At 38.7% G+C, this 20549-nt stretch overlaps 2 protein-coding genes across 2 annotated transcripts; one reads left to right on the forward strand and one right to left on the reverse strand.

Annotated features, from left to right (window-relative positions):
• Nucleotides 1-17664, reverse strand: ndufb4 (NADH:ubiquinone oxidoreductase subunit B4). The gene is made up of 3 exons (XM_039745610.1): nucleotides 17431-17664; nucleotides 9325-9468; nucleotides 1-154 (listed from the first exon to the last, which is right to left on the reverse strand). The coding sequence occupies exons 1-3, from the start codon at nucleotides 17605-17607 to the stop codon at nucleotides 92-94; spliced, it is 384 nt and encodes a 127-aa protein (XP_039601544.1). The 5' UTR covers nucleotides 17608-17664; the 3' UTR covers nucleotides 1-91.
• On the forward strand, nucleotides 17658-20547 carry LOC120523906 (sperm-associated antigen 16 protein-like). The gene has a single exon (XM_039745609.1). The coding sequence runs from the start codon at nucleotides 17805-17807 to the stop codon at nucleotides 19617-19619; it is 1815 nt and encodes a 604-aa protein (XP_039601543.1). The 5' UTR covers nucleotides 17658-17804; the 3' UTR covers nucleotides 19620-20547.
• Nucleotides 20548-20549: the final 2 nt, after the last annotated feature.

Genomic DNA, 20549 nt, shown 5'->3' on the forward strand with positions numbered 1-20549 from the left:
TCTAGAAGATACACATTTATTTCACAATAAATTTACTATATTAATCAGTATACAAGAGTTCATTTTTAATGCCATCTTTTCAAAAGACTATTTAGGAAGACAGTTGAAATTTCCTCTCATATTTGCCTTCTTGGATTAATTGTTCTTTACGATCCTAAAGGAAAATGAAAAAGGAAACAATTGATTTCTAGACAAGACTGCAAAAAAAAAAAAAAAAAAAAAATTATATATTTATATATATATATATATATATATATATATATATATATATATATATATATATATATATATATATAAACTGCTCAAAAAATTAAAGGAACACTTTGAAAACACATCAGATCTCAATGGGAAAAGAAATCCTCCTGGATATCTATACTGATATAGACTGGGTAATGTGTTAGGAACGAAAGGATGCCACATCGCTTGATGGAAATGAAAATGATCAACCTACAGAGCCCTGAATTCAAAGACGCCCCAAAAATCAGAGTGAAAAATGATGTGGCAGGCTAGTCCATTTTGCCCAAATTGAATTGCAGCAACTCCAAATTGTACGCAGCACTTTGTATGGCCCCTGTGTTCTTGTATACATGCCTGACAACATCGGTGCATGCTTCTAATGAGATGACAGATGGTGTTGTGGGGATCTCCTCCCAGATCTGGACCAGGGCATCACTGAGCTCCTGGACAGTCTGAGGTGCAACCTGGTGGCATTGGATGGACCAAAACATAATGTCCCAGAGGTGTTCTATTGGATTTAGGTCAGGAAAGTGTGGTGGCCAGTCAATGGTATCAATTCCTTCATCCTCCAGGAACTGCCTGCATACTCTCACCACATGAGGCCAGGAATTGTCGTGCACCAGGAGCCACTGTACCAGCATAGGGTCTGACAATGGGTCCAAGGATTTCATCCTGATACCTAATGGCAGCCAAGGTGCCTTTGTCAAGCCTGTAGCGGTCTGTGTGACCCTCCATGGATATGCCTCCCCAGACAATCATTAACCCACCACCAAACTGCTCATGCTGAATGATGTTACAGGCAGCATAATGTTCTCCATGGCTTCTCCAGACCCTTTCACTTCTGTCACGTGCTCAGGGTGAACCTGCTCTCATCTGTAAAAAGCACAGGGCACCAGTGGTGCATCTGCCAATTCTGGTATTCTATGGCGAATGCCAATCGAGCTGCATGCTGCTGGGCAGTGAGCTCAGGGCCCATTAGAGGACATGGGGCCCTTGGGTCACCCTCATGAAGTCTTTCTGGTTGTTTGGTCAGAGACATTCACACCAGTGGCCTGCTGGAGGTCATTTTGTAGGGCTCTGGCAGTGCTCATCCTGTTCCTCCTTGCCCAAAGGAGCAGATACTGGTCCTGCTGATGGGTTATGGACCTTCTATGGCCCTCTCCAGCTCTCCAAGAGTAACTGCTTGTCTCCTAGAATCTCCTCCATGCCCTTGAGACTGTGCAGGGAGACACAGCAAACCTTCTGGCAATGACACGTATTGATGTGCCATCCTGGAGAAGTTGGACTACCTGTGCAACCTCTGTAGGGTCCAGGTATCGCCTCATGCTACCAGTAGTGACACTGACTGTAGCCAAATGCAAAACTAGTGAAGAAACAGTCAGAAAAGATGAGGAGGGAAAAATGTCAGTGGCCTCCACCTGTTAAACCATTCCTGTTTTGGGGGTCATCTCATTGTTGCCCCTCTAGTGCATCTGTTGTTAATTTCATTAACACCACAGCAGCTGAAACTGATTAACAACCCCCTCTGCTACTTAACTGACCAGATTAATATCCCAGAAGTTTCATTGACTTGATGCTATACTCTGATTAAAAAGTGTTCCTTTAATTCTTTTGAGCAGTATATATATATATATATATATATATATATATATATATATATATATATATATATATATATATATATATATATATTTTTCACCAGCAATGATCAATCCTTATCTAATATTCTATTGGCTGCTTCCAACACTTCACCTTCTAGAATGAATTATTCACTTTCTGCCTAAATATATCCCACCCTTTGACATGTGCCATTGTACCAAGATGATAAATGTTATTCACTTCACTTGTCAGTGATTTAATGTTGTCGCTGATCAGTGTACATCTGATATTAAAAGTTATTTAACACAATAATTTATATTGTTATGAGAAAGCAAGCTAAAGGTGGATAAAGACAAGCCATTATAAAGTGGAGTTAATACGACTATCTTAAAAGTAACCTATTTCAAAAAATTTTCGCATACAATATATAAGTACAGATTTTAAAAACATCCACTCAAAATGGTAGTCTCAAATTTCTTTCTTTCCTAAAATCAAATCTGCAATCATAAATTAGTAAGTCCTGAAGCAGAAATTATAGTTGGTGATTAACTCTGAAGCTCTGAGGCATTTATTTATTTCAGTCCCATTTCGCTCCATTCCAAGAAGGCATCTTTAGAACTCTTCTCTGTGCAGTTCGAGGACAGAATATTCATTTTTACAGGACACTTGCAAAGTGCACCCAAGATACTGTAAGGTTTTTACTCCCTCCACATTATGCTGAAATTCCTTCTTATTCTCATCCCCCCACCACAATGTCACCAATGTTCTTGAATTGATGTATGTATGTATGTATGTATGTATATGCTCAGTAATACCTGGGTGTGCGAGTTGTTTAAAGACGTGATATTTCTAAAATTTTGTTCTTTATTTAATAAGGATATATTCAACAACGACTGGGATCCTCTGTAATTCCTTTCTTCATTTAAGTACCCTCTTAATCTCCTTCAACCTCTCCTCATAGTTAAAACCTCTCAGTTCCAGAATCAGCCTAGCTGCTTTCTGGACTTTCTAAGGCTACTATGTCTTTTTTGTAATACGGAGACCAAAACCGAAAACAGTACTCCAGGTGAAATCTCACTAGTGTGTTATGCAACGTTAGCAGTTAAGTTATTGACTTGCACTCCACACAGTGATATGCAACTTCACATCCTATCAGCTTTTTTGATCACTTTAGTACACTGTCTGGATGTATAGGGTAGTCCAGGTCTAATTATGCAATTTTCATTAAGCTATAACTTAAGTTTATTACATAAAAAAAATCACACGAAGTCTCGGACCATCGAGAAGTGTGCAAACTGACGACATGAAGAATCATCTTTGCACCGAACTGGAATCGTCCCCGCATGAATCAAAGTCATCCAGACAATCTGGATCTGCATAATTAGATCTGGACCACCCTGTAGATAGTGAGGTGTCTACTACGACTTCTAAATCTTTCTCATAAGTTATACTTTCAAATTTCAGGTAAGGAAGACAATAATTACAACAACAAGGAAATTAAGATCAGGTCAAGAGGTTTAAAGCAGACCATAGAGGCATTAGAAAGCAAGTGGGTCACGTGAAACAGTTCTGTGTGAAGTGACAGATAAAAACACACCAATCTGACAGCAGCATTCTGGGCAAACTAGAAAAGTGAAATGCTAGCATTTGGTCTTGAGTAATATTCAAGAAACATAACAGTTTGGATTCTGTGGATGTAAATTGTAAAAGCAACAGTAGTGGGTCAATGAGGAAATGCATTGATTAAAAGGAGGGTATCTTATCCAAAGATAAAATCAACATTTAAAAAAAAAGTATTATAGAGAGAAAAAAAAAACCACACGATAATGGAGTTCGAGAGATGTTTAATTGAAGGCTGTTCGTTCACCCAACTAAAGATGGTAGAGAGGATATTGTGTTAAATTTAAGAATTAAGGGAGGAAATGAAAGGAAGATCTGAGCATCAATTCCAAAGACATGGTAGCATAAGTACCTCAGCAACATATGAGTTGAGACAAGAGATATGAAGGAAAGTAGAGCTAATTATTCAATAAGACTTAGGCAGAATTTGAATTAGTTCAGTGCAGAAACCAGAATTCGAAGTTTGTATAGGCAGCAATAAGACATTTATATTTTTCAAATGTAGGACAAGGAAAAAGGAAGCACACAGGTTTGAATCAACATCATGGGAGTTTTTTTCTGCTTTTAAAGCATTTCTGTACTAAACTCAACAATAAAATAAATTTAGTTTTGCATCCTACAAAGCAAACAAAACTAAATAAAATACAATAGATTTGTTTAATGTTGTAAAAGGACAAGGTGTATCACACATGTATGGAAAAATTTACCTACCTTTACCGTTGGCATCCAAATATTGTCATTTTATATAATACTTGATGTGCTACCTGGCTTCACCTGGGAAATTTCCCAAGACGATGGTGATACACCTGTCCTTGTACTTTAACATTTGGCATGAAATTGCCTTGGTTTATTCTTTTTGCACCAATTAATGTAATTTGAAACAAACAATTATATTTTCATATAGTACCGAGTCCAGGTGTAAACCAACTGTTAAACTTTTAATATGTTTTGGTAAATCAAAGTTGATTGATTTTCCCACTTTTGCAACGCATTCCAGGTGGGTTCATCAGTCCATTTCAATGCATGCAAATACAGACATTTAAACATTAATTGAACCTTTAAGAATTTCTTTATTAGATTCAAAATCAATATGAGTGTGAATGACAATTATAATTAAACCAATCATTGGCATTTTTACTCAAAACAAGTATCTTTGATTTGCATGTCAAATGGATGTTTCTCAGTTTATATTATGTTTTGAGGTACAGTACATCCGGAAAGTATTCACAGCACATCACTTTTTCCACATTTTCTTATGTTACGGGCTTACTCCAAAATGGATTAAATTCATTTTTTTCCTCAGAATTCTACACACAACACCCCATAATGACAAAGTGAAAAAAGTTTAAGATTTTTGCAAATTTATTAAAAATAAAAAAATTGAGAAAGCACATGTACATAAGTATTCACAGCCTTTGCCATGAAGCTCAAATTTGAGCTCAGGTGCATCCTGTTTCCCCTGATCATCCTTGAGATGTTTCTGCAGCTTAATTGGAGTCCACCTGTGGTAAATTCAGTTGATTGGACATGATTTGGAAAGGCACACACCTTTCTATATAAGGTCCCACCGTTGACAGTTCATGTCAGAGCACAAACCAAGCATGAAGTCAAAGGAATTGTCTGTAGACCTCCGAGACAGGATTGTTTCGAGGCACAAATCTGGGGAAGGTTACAGAAAAATTTGTGATGCTTTGAAGGTCCCAATGAGCACAGTGGCCTCCATCATCCATAAGTGGAAGAAGTTCGAAACCACCAGGACTCTTCCTAGAGCTGGCCGGCCATCTAAACTGAGCGATAGGGGGAGAAGGGCCTTAGTCGGGGAGGTGACCAAAAACCCGATGGTCACTCTGTCAGAGCTCCAGAGGTCCTCTGTGGAGAGAGGAGAACCTTCCAGAAGGACAACCATCTCTGCAGCAATCCACCAATCAGACCTGCATGGTAGAGTGACCACATGGAAGCCACTCCTTAGTAAAAAGGCACATGGCAGCCCTCCTGGAGTTTGCCAAAAGGCACCTGAAGGACTCTCAGACCATGAGAAACAAAATTCTCTGGTCTGATGAGACAAAGATTGAACTCTCTGGTGTGAATACCAGGTCGTCACGTTTGGAGGAAACCAGGCACCGCTCATCACCAGGACAATACCACCATCCCTACAGTGAAGCATGGTGGTGGCAGCAGCATCATGCTGTGGGGATGTTTTTCAGCGGCAGGAACTGGGAGACTAGTCAGGATAAAAGGAAAGATGTCTGCAGCAATGTACAGAGACATCCTGGATGAAAACCTGCTCCAGAGCACTCTTGACCTCAGACTGGGGTGATGGTTCATCTTTCAGCAGGACAATGACCCTAAGCACACAGCCAAGATATCAAAGTAGTGGCTTCAGGACAACTCTGTGAATGTTCTTGAGTGGCCCAGCCAGAGGCCAGACTTGAATCGGATTGAACATCTCTGGAGAGATCTTAAAATGGCTGTGCACCGACGCTTCCCATCCAACCTGATGGAGTTTGAGAGGTGCTGCAAAGAGGAATGGGCGAAACTGGCCAAGATAGGTGCTCCAAGCTTGTGGCATCATATTCAAAAAGACTTGAGGCTGCAATTGCTGCCAAAGGTGCATCGACAAAAGTATTGAGCAAAGGTTGTGAATACTTATGTGCATGTGATTTCTCAGTTTTTTTTATTTTTAATAAATTTGCAAAAACCTCAAATAAACTTCTTTTACATTGTCATTATGGGGTGTTGTGTGTAGAATTCTGAGGAAAAAAATGAATTTAATCCATTTTGGAATAAGGCTGTAACATAAAATGTGGAAAAAGTGATGCGCTGTGAATACTTTCCGGATGCACTGTATATTTAGTAATTGCAGGTCTGTGAATTTCTTGATGTTTATGCATGCATTTAGCAACCGCAACTCTGTTGTCTTTAGTATTTTTGGTCATTACTTAGCTGCCTTTTTTTTTTTTTTTATTTCATCTGATATTGTCTGTATATCTAGTACAGCGCTTACATTTTCCTGTTTTATCAGAATGGTTTTGAGATAATTCGGTCACATCAGATAAACACGAGAAAATGCCTGATTGTGATGCTGAGTGTAACCAATTTTGAGTTTGAGAAAGATCAAAAGCAATAATAGGTTTGTAAACATCAAAATGACCTCTGCATAAAGCGCCTGTGAAGTCAAATCTTTAATGTCCGACAGATTACTCTAAATTTAGTAAATGCATAATTTCTGTAAACTTCAAATACAGTTGTGAAAATTTCTGGTGCAGTTAACAATTCGCAAGTGGCAGCAGAGGTTGAGATTTCATCATTCATACACATTACAACATCATTGTAATTGTGGCTATTTGCGCTACATGAGAAAGCTTGGTATCACTCTCACTGCAATAACTAAAATATGGATCATTTGATGCCAGATTTCCAAACCGAATACTTCTACACCATATTCACACAATGATCTATACTAATAAAAGGCGACCGACCGACCGACCAATCTCACTCACTAATTCTCCAAATGTGTAGGTAGAAGGCTGAAATTTGGCAGGCTCATTCCTTACAGCTTACTTACAAAAGTTAAGCAGGGTTCATTTCGAAATTCTACGCGTAATGGTCGACAACGTCTGCCATGTTGAACTTTCTTATTTATGGCCCCATCTTCACGAAATTTGGTAGGCGGCTTCCCTGCGCTAACCGAAACCAATGTACATACTTATTTCGGTGCTAAGATGCCACTGTCGGCCGCCATATTGAACTTTTCAACAATCTTTGTTACTTATGGGCCCATCTTCAAGAAATTTGGTACGCGGGTTCACAACGCTAACTGAATCCTACTTACGTACATATATACGTCCATAGCCTGCACCTCGTCACCATGTGAGGCGGCGTTGGGTCCCCCATCCCAACTACTCCCACATTGTTGGCTGCCTGCCTATATAAGGCTGTCTGTCTCTCCGGTCTCTACATTCCCTTCCTTGCTTCGCCATGGGATTCACGTCGTCCTGCTGATAATTACAGCCTTTTTATTTAATCCATGGTTTCTCCGCTGTTTTATTGTTCGTTTATTACGATTATAGTTATTGTGTAGGTATTTTAGACTTACTTTACATTGTTCAGGTACCCATTTCCTTTATCATTCCAACCATACCCCCATTAACATGTCTATCGAGGTGATCACCATCAATCAAAGAACTGTCACTTACCGAGTGGTTTCCATGCCCGGAGATGGCACCTGCCTTTTCCATTCTCTCTGTTACATATTGCACGGCCATATCAGGCTCTTATGTATTGAATGACTGGGACAGGTTCAAGGTGTGGACTGATGACAGTACAGGAGATAATTATACTACACAGGCGCACTATAAGAGTGAAATGCTTAAGCCCTTCACCTATGGTTCTGCATGTGAGTTGATGGCTGCCGCTGAATTGTTCGGTTGTCGCTTTCAAGTAAACCGAAATGGCCAAATATTTTACACCTTTTGACAACCGCCAATGCCTCTTAAACATCTTAGATTCACAGGTGATGATTTCAGCAGTGGACACTTTGATGTTTATGAATGTTTAAACTCTAAAAAGCTGGATGTGAAGTTATCGATGAAACCGGTCGTATGCTTACAACGCTCGACAGATGCCAAATGTCACTTCAACACAAGTCTTGCAAATACTGTCATAATTGAAACAAACCATGAAACTCAAACCGATTATGACAGCAGCAATCCAAGCTGTGAGATTTCAGACAAGATTACTTTTCACATGGCCAACTGTACGTTGCATGCTCAAGAGTAAGCTCAGCGCACAGCTTGGTCATATTACAACCGGAGGGCCGAACTAACAATGTGGTATACAAAGAGATCCTTAAATAATTATTGGTATATTTTCCCTCAGTTTAAAAAGGTTTAATTTTCTTCTTAATAAAAATTTTAAGGCAGTAGTTCGCCATTGCGAAGCGCGGGTATTTTGCTAGTAGACAATAAAATACTCTACAGATTTTCCATGTCCTTTTACACATATATGATGTGTAATAGGTACATTACTAATTAAAGGGATTTTTAATTGATTAAAAGCAATATACAAATTAAACTGGCATTGTGAATGGAAACAGATTTTAACCCAACATTCCTTGCTCCTCCTACTTCACAGTTCAATGCTGTGTCTTTTTTTCTGTCTAAGACACCTGCCCTTCTTCACTTATCATACCACCTATCTGTCAACACCGCTCATCACTTCTGCAGGAGACCTTCATTGTCAATGAGCGGCTGCTACTCTTTGTCTTCGGCATCTGTCAGTGCTGTGGTGCGTGATGTTATAGTGTAATCTGAGTTGGTAAAGTAGTATTATTGACAAATATGGACAAGAAAAAAAAAAAATTCTCTAAAGACACCAAATTTAAATTCTGAAATTTTGGGTTATTTAGTTTCTTACAAATCTATTTATCTATCTATCCATCTAAATAGAGAGAGAGAGACAGAGAATTGTATTCAACAGCCAAAATAATGTACAACAAATATATATATATATATATTTTTTTTAAGTAGATGCAGTTACATACTGCATACATTTTACATAGCAAAACTTTTAATAAATGATTTTTTTTCCCAAAAGAACACTTAAAAAAAAAATAATGTACCCCAAGAGAAAGAGGGGAAAAAAAAATTTGTTACTGTCTTCATATGGTAAAAAAACCCTAATCATGGCATTTTTAGTAATGATATCCATAGTTAAACCTTGCCATTGAGTTATTGTTTAGGCAAATATTAGGGAATAATCTACTGAGTAAATTAAAAAAAACATTTAAATACATAAAGATAATAAAATTTATATTGCATGTATATTCCATTTTATGCAGTCCCTTCCACCCTTCCAAAGAGTGCTTACCCGGTCTGTCTTGAAAACATAGTACCAGAATAAGAGAGGTGTAATCGTACACATAGCACCCAGAAATGAAGTTTTAGGTGTAGGCCTAAAATTCGGGTACACATTTGCACGTGCATAGGTCCATCTTGTGAGGGCAGGATCTTCCTAAAAAAGGAGAATTATAAATTTTAGTTATTATGCTAATAATTGCAATACAGTTTCCTGACAACATATTATGTAAATGTCAGATTTGGAGGTCAGCCTTTTAGAAAATATATTACACTTTTGTGTAATGGCCATGAAAATCTTGTGGAAACCTGTACTGGAGACGTCTTATTGTACTGCAAGATGCTTCTAGTGGAGACTTGTATCCTCTTATGAAAATTTTAAAGTAATAGCTGAAATTAAGAGTAACTACCTACTACTTCAGAAAGATCTCCTCTTAATACTCCTTTAATTATTTAAAAGTTGACTTTAACTCCAGTACAAGTCTAGCAGCACACATTACTGGTAATGTAACTGCATGGCTGAAACACCTATTTAAAAAAATAGCAATACACCATTCTTATTCACATACTGACTCTAAAACAGGTGGCAAGAAATGCCTCAACATATTTCAACTATACTGCCATGCAAATAATTTCACGTACTTTCAATATTATTTGTGAAGCACTCCAAAACAAACAAAAATTACATGTAATCTCATGTAAGTGAATCTGGCAAATTCTATGTCCTTGAAAATGACGGCTAACAGATTTGTAAAGAATACCAAAATTTAATAAAGCTTGATTTATATATGAAAGGTAATGTATTCACATGTTTAGGTTCAAAAGCTGAAGCCCACGAAAACCAAACATGAATGGCACTGACAAATTTGCCTTTCACCAGGCACAACAATGCATACTGGGCCAGTAAATAATAGACAATTAATCTAACAAGTAAGCCTACACAGACAAGTGACCACAGTTAGTAACAGAACACAAGTCCTTGGAGTCATAAGAGAGCAACAGCAATAATTGCATCCTCGTCAAACCATTTAAGGATTGTGATAGTGCAACTTTCATTTACAAAAGAGAAGTTTCAATCTAACAAAAGCTTGGTTTGAGAATGAATGGAACTTACTTCCCTAAAGGTTCATTAACCTATAATAGGCAGCAATATAAGCACCTTTTGTCTATTTCAGCATAGCAAACTAATTAAATGGCACTGAAATCTGCAGCAATGTCAACATTTGTCACTTTTTTTTTTTTTAAAAAAGGATAACATAAAATTCCCACCTGTATACTGATTAAGCAATAAACCATATATCATTTGAGTAAGCAGAGCAAAGTATGAGGCACTCTGACAAAATCATAAAAATTAAAATTTTGTAACAAAAAAAATTACAGTAAAGCTAAAGTAAAATTTCTAAAGTTGATCACCCGTGCCAGAAAGCCTTAAGACTGCATTCTTTCATTTACATGTCGTTCAAACAAGATAACTAATCCAGCATTCCATTCACCTTTATACTCAGTATAGAGACAGGTACAGCAACACCAAGTATGACCTTTCTATGTGGCATCGAGTACTAGTTTAATCCATAAATAATGGGCTTATACTTGGGTATATTTAATTCTTAAATATTTACAAAAACTAGGGGGCTCGGCCCCCTGCTTGCTTTGCTCGTCAACCCCCTGGGCCAGCGATACGCCTCTTTGCAGTTCTGCCGCTCGCGTATGGGGATCTGAATGGACAATTTAAACAGATTGCAATTTTCATATGAAGTGTTACATTTGCATCCACGCAACATAACTACCCGTGATTGCATTTTGCTACTTTCTCCCTATTAAATAAAATGACTTTCTCGAATGTTTGGCTCCGAGATTGGTTAATTGTCTTTGCAAAAGCTATTCTAACGGGAAACAACTTTTTAATACGAATGGCATGCCAAAATCTCCTTTGCTGTTTCATGTTATCCACAGGATATGTACTACATTATCTTTCATGGATACATCATTCTTTCTACAGTAATTCGTCCAGTGGAAGACCGGACAGTGTTAATGGTTGTAGATATTCTTCATGATATTGTAAGTTGATGTTTTCATCTTCAACACGATCACCACTAACTGTTTCAGTACAGTCTATTGATACGTGTTTAACCATTTTGCCACGTTACAGATCAATGTTTTTGAAATAAATTTGTTTGACTTCCTCATTTGTAGGTGCTAGGATTGCCAGTGTTCTCATTTCTTCTGTTGAAAACCGATCGTGATGAAATTCTTCAATAAGATTTGGACATAATGGGTCTTCTTTTTTAGTAGGAATTTAAACTGAGGAAAACGTTAAAATTTATAAGAGCTGAGAGCGCAAGAAGTGTGTCTGACAAAAGCATTTACACGAATGAGAGGTGAGAGGACCGTAGTCTTGTTTGAAAATGGTTGCAAGTACGATGTGACTTGAAAGAATCTCATGTTAAAAGTCTTCACCTCGTGGGACTTCATTCCAAAAAGCCTCTTCAAAAGATCACATCTTATCACAGGATAAAAAGTCTCGTCTCATAAGATTTTTGTATTATAACAGAGAGATACCTTTACATTAACTTGTATTAGCCCTTTTTATGACCTCTTTTGATGAAATCCTTCAATGTTGATTTGACTACCTCATGAGTATATACTAATTTTGGCAGCTGAATTGTTCTGCTTGTTTAAGAAAATTAAATGTACATGCTAACTTTTTAAAAAGCCTCATGGTGGGGCAAGTTGTAGTGTCAGCTTGTCCAAGAAGTTACTTGACAGTTGATATGTTTGAAAGGAATAATCTATATATATAATTCACTAAGGGCACACAAGACAAAGAGCACACGCCAGCCAACTCACAGAGCCCCGCCCACCAACTCTAAGACCATGGGATACGCACGACAGAGCCCTGCCCACCATCTCTAATCCTATTTTCGCGTCTACCGTCGCTCTCGATCAAACAGCAATATTTAGCAAAAAAAACAAAGTTAACTGGCAGTAACAGTGCAAAATTCACAATTGGTATGGCAGTTTGAAAAGATAAGTTTTGAGGGCAGTTTTAAAATGTGTTATTGAATCGAGCTGATGTATATGAGAGAGAAGAGAATTCCCGAGTTGAGGAGCACTATGAGAGACGCTCGAGCACCCATAGCACAGAGTTTGATGTGTGGTACAGAAAGTAGAGCTGCAGATGAGAATCTGAGTGAGCGAGAGGGAGTGTCAGTCTGTAGGAGATCAGTGAGGTTGTGGAGAGCTTTAAATGTTCAGATCAGTGTTTAGTATTGTATTCTGTAGTTAAAAGGGAGCCAGTGAAGTTGAGAGAGAATAGGTGTAGTACAGTTTGGTCCATAAATATTTGGACAGAGACAACTTTTCTTATTTTGATTCTGTACATTATCACAATGAATTTTAAATGAAACAACTCAGATGCAGTTGAAGTGCAGACTTTCAGCTTTAATTTAGTGGGTTGAACAAAATGATTGCATAAAAATATGACGCAACTAAAGTATTTTTTAACACAATCCCTTCATTTCAGGGGCTCAAAAGTAATTGGACAAATTAAATAACTGGAAATAAAATGTTCATTTCTAATACTTGGTTGAAAACCCTTTGCTGGCAATGACAGCCTGAAGTCTTGAACTCATGGACATCACCAGATGCTGGGTTTCTTCCTTTTTAATGCTCTGCCAGGCTTTCAGTTGCTGTTTGTTTGTGGGCCTTTCTGTCCAAAGTTTAGTCTTCAACAAGTGAAATGCATGCTCAATTGGGTTAAGATCAGGTGACTGACTTGGCCATTCAAGAATTTTCCACTTCCTTGCTTTAATAAACTCCTGGGTTGCTTTGGCTGTATGTTTTGGGTCATTGTCCATCTGTATCATGAAACGCTGCCCAATCAATTTGACTGCATTTAGCTGGATTTGAGCAGACAGTATGTCTCTGAACACCTCAGAATTCATTCGGCTGCTTCTGTCCTGTGTCACATCATCAATAAACACTAGTGTCCCAGTGCCACTGGCAGCCATACACGCCAAGCCATCACACTGCCTCCACCGTGTTTTACAGATGATGTGGTATGCTTTGGATAATGAGCCATTCCACGCCTTCTCCATACTTTTTTTCTTGCCATCATTCTGGTAGAGGTTGATCTTGGTTTCATCTGTCCAAAGAATGTTTTTCCAGAACCGTGCTGGCTTTTTTAGATGTTCTTTAGCAAAGTCCAATCTAGCCTTTCTATTCTTGAGGCTTATGAGTGGCTTGCACCTTGCAGTGCACCCTCTGTATTTACTTTCATGCAGTCTTCTCTTTATGGTAGACTTGGATATCAATATGCCTACCCCATGGAGAGTGTTGTTCACTTGGTTGGCTGTTGTGAAGGGGTTTCTCTTCACCATGGAAATGATTCTGCGATCATCCACCACTGTTGTCTTCCGTGGACGTCCAGGTCTTTTTGCGTTGCTGAATTCACCAGTGCTTGCTTTCATTCTCAGGATGTATCAAACTGTAGATTTTGCCACTCGTAATATTATAGCAATTTCTCTGATGTTTTTTTTCTGTTTTCACAGCTTAAGGATGGCTTCTTCCACCTTTGACCGGATGTTGTCTGTTCACAGCAAAATCTTCCACATGCAAGCACCACACCTCAAATCAACTCCAGGCCTTTTATCTGCTTAATTGATAATGACATAATGACGGACTTGCCCACACCTGCCCATCAAATAGCCTTTGAGTCAATTGTCCAATTACTTTTGAGCCACTGAAATGAAGGGATTGTGTTAAAAAAATGCTTTAGTTGCCTCACATTTTTATGCAATCGTTTTGTTTTCCCCATTGAATTAAAGCTGAAAGTCTGCACTTCAACTGCATCCGAGTTGTTTCATTTAAAATTCATTGTGGTAATGTACAGAACCAAAATTAGAAAAGTTGTCTCTGTCCAAATATTTATGGACCTAACTGTATGTTCAGTGGATTTAGGACAGCAGGTTATTATCCTGGCAGCAGAATTTTGAATAAATTGTAAGTGATGGATACGTTTTTGTGGGATGACAGAATACCATTACAGTAATCTATACGCGAGGTGACTCGGGCATTAACCGATACTTTAGTATTATGTTGCCCAAGAACAGGACGAAGTCTAGAAATGTTTTCGGAGATGGAAGAAAACAGTCCAAGAAATGTTACTTATAGGGGAGGAATTATTTAATAATAAAAATAATTATTATTATTTAATAATTGCCATTATTGGTGTATAAATGGATATAAATAATTGCATGTAAACGATTCGCCAAAATCTGTTGTATGTAAACGATACTGTTTTAAGCGTTATTGTTTTTTCATCAGAAAATCCGGTTTCCATGTCTACCTGTATTAGTTTAAATGGCACTTTTACCACTCGCAATAGGGCAGACACGCTGACTTATCGTGTCAACTGGGCAACACTGAGTGAATGCAGCGTCTATCTATACATGTCTATGTTTTCCGTAGCCTGCTACAGGAAGGTATTCTCTCGACCATTGGCATTGGTTTCGCTCCTTGCCATTTTTGTTGTACTGCGACGGTGGTTTCCTAAGCCTTTGTTATACTGAATTCCTTTCTCACCGTTTTCCGTTCCTATTCTTATAACGCTGTATGCGACGGCGGGCTTCGGCTAGTAATGTATAATACAAGGTGCAGTACCTAAATGAGCATCACTCCTTTTTCCTTTTTGACACCAACTGGTACTTTTATGCTTTACTTAAAGGCCAAAGAAAACCTGAAGAAAGCTACTGCATACTGTAATATGACTTCCATTTATTTGTTTTGTCAGTGTGCATTTGATATGTGTTATTGAAACGGCTTTAACAAGCTGCCTGAAACAGGCACAACTCTGAAAACCATGTAGAAGCAAAACTCAATGAAATCATTTTTTGAATGCTACACTCACAATTTTCAAGAATGGGTAAGTACTTAGAAAATGTATCTTAATGGAGACAAGTGCAAAATGCTATGTACTGGTAAAAAGAATATCGTTAAAACTGCAACGTGAGGGATGCTCACCAACAAAGAACGACGACTGACACAGGAAGTCAACACACCATTCTTGCCATTTTCTCCATAATGTGCAGAAGTAGTTAAAAGAGCAAAATGTCAATTTATATTCAACTGCTTTATGAATACATACACCGTGCTGTGTTCAGTTCTGATCACCATGCTACAAAACAACAATCAAATTATCTTCTTAGACTTGGAACTGAATGGGATATATGGAAACCTAATCTGTATCTATTTTCTGAAGTTAGCTTTAATGGTTTCACTTTATCAGTACAAAGTAAACATTTAGTTAATCTCACTTTACATCTACATGGTAGCATCTAAAAGTCAATTTTAATCCAAGTTATTTAGAGAATAATAAGGCTGAGTAAACAGTGCACCCAAAACCACCAAGCAGAATGAAGGTCATGTGATTCAAGGCGGAATTGAGGAAAGCATCTCTTTAGGCTTCCAAAAACAAACCACCGAGTCAGATGCAGTGACACTAACAAAAAGAGGATGGACCAAACACTCACAATTGTATGTTTAACAACCACTGCTAGAAACTGAAATAATGTTGATTTTGCACATTATTAAATTATTAAAATAGTACATTTTACATGTGTATTGACAAGGGAGATGGGATAGAGTACAGGGGTCACACAGAGAACTTGGTGCCAAGCATCTGAAACTCAGCATCAGTGAACCAAGAACTGGTTATTGACTCGCTGCATTAAAGGGCCTCTACATCCAATCATCATTCAGGAAGGGGATGTGGATGTGATGCACTGCTATAGATATTTGGAAGGCCCACTTCAGTGATAGACTGGGCGGTTCTCATAACACTGAGAAACTATATAAGAGCAGGACTTTGAGACTGCATTTCTTTTGGTGGGCAGTGACATCCTTTACATGTTCTACAATTCTGAGATTTTTCCAAGGAGTAGTGTGCTGGGCCAGTAACATCACTTCAAGAGAGACCCACTGAATCAACACACCAATTAAAATGGCAGACTCTGTTATGAGATACACTCTTGACCCACTGGGGGTAATAGTGGAAGAAAGAATGAAGACAAAACTGATGGTTAGACATCCTTCTATGACAAATTACCAATTAAGTACTTTCAGCCAAGAAATTAATCAGTAGTATTGTTTTAAGAAACGCTACTGGGGCTCCTTTACACCAATGGCAATACATCGGCGTAATGTCTCACTGTTATTTCTCTCTTCCCTGTTTTGTAAAGCTTGTGCGTGTTAGGGAGTAGTTGTTCGTTAGATTTCTTGAGCTTCTGCAAAAATGTAAAATTTCACCTTGGGACAACTAATATACGATTATAAAATAAATTAAAAAAAATAATGAGGGTACTAAATACACTCTCAGAGCACAGGGAAACTTGTTTTAGTCAGTTTTCCCATTAAAGAACGGTGCAAAGTTTGAGTTTACCCCATAACGTTTGTTCACAGGGTACTACAGTTATCATGTCCACAGAGAACAATGAAATTATGAGTCGCATGACTTATCAACTAAAACTCAAGCTTTAATGAGACGTCAATCCACGACAATGAACTTGCACATATCAGGCTAGTTTAGAGTGACCACATAGTCTTGGGTGCACATCTTTAAATGGGAGGGGAAACTGGAGAGGCTATTGTGTTCGTAAGAATTGCGTTGGAAAGCCTTGATATCACTTAACGTTTTTTTTTTGTTTTTTTTGGTGCAATCCCTGTATATTAAAAAAAATAAATAAAAAAATTGTACTCTAAATCACATCTGCAAACTTTACTTGACACACTGTCTCAACCTTTTATTGCACTGTATATGTATGGTGAAAAACACAGTAGTGTATATAATAAAATAAAGTAACAAAATAAACGGCGAAACGCACAGCACTTGATTGCAGAGGAAAAGGTTCAGAATGGCTGGACATCAAGGTCAGCACTAAGAAATTTGCAAATCTAGTCATATCGTTAATCATTACGTTGGTTAATACTACCTATATTATCACGGATATACACCACACTGATTGTTAAAGAGAAAAAAATACAACGGGCAGCAGGGTTTAAAATTTCTTAAAATTTGCCGATTTAGCCTGTCTCCTTTGAAACACCACTGCTCCATACTTACAATCACCGTCTTCCTATGCGGGTTGTTCAGCTGAATTTGGTATTCCCTTTTCAGTCTGGCTCGGACGGCCAGCCTTTCTTCTTCTGCCCTTCTTTTTTCCAAGGACAAATCAAAATATTCGCCGCGTTCTAACGTAATGGGACGAGTCGCCAAGGGCGCCTCTTTATAATCGGCCATGTTGCGTATCCTACTCTTCAAATTCACATAACTTTATTTACACCTTACCACTGCTATTGAAAACTTTATTAGTGTTAATGTACCCGGATAAACTCGCAGCGCTTGCCAAGCTCGCGCGAGAGTCAGAGTTTCGTTTCCGTAGCAACAGAACGGTATCTATGTAAACATTGTACAAACGCAGCGAAGAAGCAGGCAGCATGGCAAATTCGTCCTCAGCAGAAGCAGCCGAGATGGAAGAAGGCGCGTACTATCTGGAAAGGGTCTCCGTAAGTGAATATAACGAAGATGATTACCAGTATGAGGAGATGCAGCCTGACGAAGACTGGAGCCTTGGGGATGCCAGTGAAGACCTGGAAAGCGCTATGAAAGCTGTCCTTGGTCAGCTAGAGGAAACTGAAGCGACTCCCCAGAGACCAGCCTCAACAAAAGAAGCCCAGACAAAACATCCAGAAATAGTTGATGATTTTTTGCGAAACTTTTTGATCAAGATGGGAATGCATAAGACTTTTGACTGCTTCCAAACTGAGTGGTACGAAATGATGCACCGAGGAATTCTCAATTTGGAGCAAGTGTCATTTGTTCCTGATGTCTATGCCCAGAACCAGCTGTTAGATAATGAGCTTAAGAGCCTAAGAAAGCAGATTGAGAGTTACAAGCAAGCAGCATTTAAGGCAGCAGAAATAGTGGTGAAGCTGCAGAAGGAACGGGATTTCCACAGGATGCAGTACAGACGTGTCGTGCAGGAGAAGAACCGCCTGATAGGTGACATTAAACGAGTGAAGAAACACTATGCATCCTATGAGCCAGCACTGAAGCAGCTGAATGATAAATACAAGACTGCGCTTAAACAGAAAATGCTGACCAGTTTGGAAAGAGACAGAGCTGTCGCCGAGGTGACAGGTCTACAAGCTACTCTTCGCAATGTAAAGCCAGAGTATGAAATGCCTCCCTCAAGTTCATCAAGTCAAGAATTACGAGAAACCCAGGATGACAGAAAGCAGGACAGTGAAGCATTGGAACCCAGACACCCAAGCAAATATGTGAGGAGTAGGCACCCAAATGACTCTGAATTTCCAGTGGATACTAGAGTCAATCCGTACCTTTCCCAAATCAAAGCAAGTGCTAGTCATAAATCTGGGTACAGGCTAGCCAGTACCTTGAATGTGCATGAACTTCCAGTTAGCAGCTTGGCTTTGCATCCTCGGAAGCAGGTCATAGTCACCACAGGTGATGATCATCTGTGGAAGATGTGGTCACTTCCAAATGGTGACATTATGATGACTGGAGAAGGTCACAGTGACTGGTTGTCCAGCTGTTGTTTTCATCCTGGTGGAGGCAAGTTGGCCACTGGCAGTGGCGACACTACTGTGAAGGTCTGGGATTTTGCTAAGGGTGAGTGTGTCCTCACTTTTGAAGGTCACAGCCATGCAGTCTGGGGCTGTGCTTGGCACTCATGTGGTGATTTCCTGGCATCCTGTTCCATGGACAACACTGGCAAAATCTGGGACCTCAACAGCGAGAGATGCCGATATACACTGCGTGGTCATGCTGATGCTGTCAACAGCATTGTGTTCCTACCCTTCTCTAACACCTTGCTTACAAGCTCAGCTGACAAAACCCTCTCACTTTGGGATGCAAGGACTGGCCTCTGTGCTCAGACATTTTATGGCCATTTGCATTCCTGCAACGATGCAAACTTCAACATGATGGGAGACACAATTGTGTCCTGTGACTCCTATGGAACTGTCAAGCTATGGGATGTGCGAAGAGTGACAGCAATGTTAACGATTGATGCTGGTCCGCACCCAAGCAATCAAGTCACTTTTGACCCCCTAGGTCATCTAGTCGCTATAGCTAGCAATGATGGCTCAGTGAAACTCTTAGACCTTAGTTCAGGAAAGCTGTCTGACTTAGTGGGGCATGAAGATGCTGTGCAGTGTGTGTGTTTTGACCACAAAGGTGAATACCTGATATCAGGAGGTTCTGATGGCACCCTGCGTCTCTGGTCTTGAAGATACATATATGAGTCCTTTTTAAACCAGTTTTGTAATGATTCAGATTTATTATGGGTACTGTGCATTTCTTAATTATCAATTAATGTCATGTTGGTAAACTGTTGTTTATGTATAAAAGATAGGAAACATTCATTGAGCTCATACTCTTTGTATTGCATTCTGTTACCTTCTGTCCACTGGCAAATCCTTTTAATCCAGTTCAGAGTGGTGGGGCTGGTAGGAATGGTGATAAGGTATGGGTCATCCGTTGACGGGGCACCTGCAGACCTACACTCATTTGTAATCTCCAATGAACAAAAACATATTTAAAATGTGTGTGGTGTGTATAGGAGCAGTGACACAGTAGCACTAAACACTGTGCCACCGTGCCCTGCCTGTTTCTGTTTATAACAGATTAATTAGCCTGGTTTGTTTAATCAACTTTTCTGCAACTCTGAACTGGATGAGTAAGTTACAAAATGGGTAGATGGATGAATGTTTTATCAACTACTTGAAAATGTCAAAATCTTCCACAGAATTACTAAATATTTACTTTTTGTTTTGCACAATGCAGCACTCAAAATAATATTCCTATAACATGTTGATTTAATTTTAATCAGAGTGCAGTACCTGTAGTTTTCCAAATTGATTTGTCTAATAAAGTTATAAAGCATACTTTTCTGCTCTGGTAAAAATCATGAACGTGAAGCAGCCAAACATGATCATGAAGGCTCAAAAGCCAAAAGAAGGGTAACTATTTATTGTTCTTTTTAGGCAAAGACACTACAAATAATTCATTTGTAATAAAAAGTAAAGATTTATTTCTTGAGCTGATTTGACTATACATGTGATTCTTACTATTGCATCCTTACAATTATGTGTTATACACTAATATTCATTTTAATGAAAATTAGCCATTTCTTGCTTCTTTTAATAAATGCGTATAAC

This window comes from Polypterus senegalus, chromosome 2 (assembly GCF_016835505.1).
Source record: "Polypterus senegalus isolate Bchr_013 chromosome 2, ASM1683550v1, whole genome shotgun sequence".
NCBI classification, from domain to species: domain Eukaryota; kingdom Metazoa; phylum Chordata; class Cladistia; order Polypteriformes; family Polypteridae; genus Polypterus; species Polypterus senegalus.

Coding starts and splice junctions, on each gene's coding strand:
- LOC120523906 (XM_039745609.1), top strand. CDS start 17,805: ATGGCAAATTCGTCCTCAGCAGAAGCAGCCGAGATGGAAGAAGGCGCG.
- ndufb4 (XM_039745610.1), bottom strand. CDS start 17,607: ATGGCCGATTATAAAGAGGCGCCCTTGGCGACTCGTCCCATTACGTTA. Junction 9,469..17,430: donor CGCATAGGAAGACGGTGATT/GTAAGTATGGAG, acceptor CTCCTTTTTTAG/GAAGATCCTGCCCTCACAAG. Junction 155..9,324: donor ATGTTTTCAAGACAGACCGG/GTAAGCACTCTT, acceptor ATTTTCCTTTAG/GATCGTAAAGAACAATTAAT.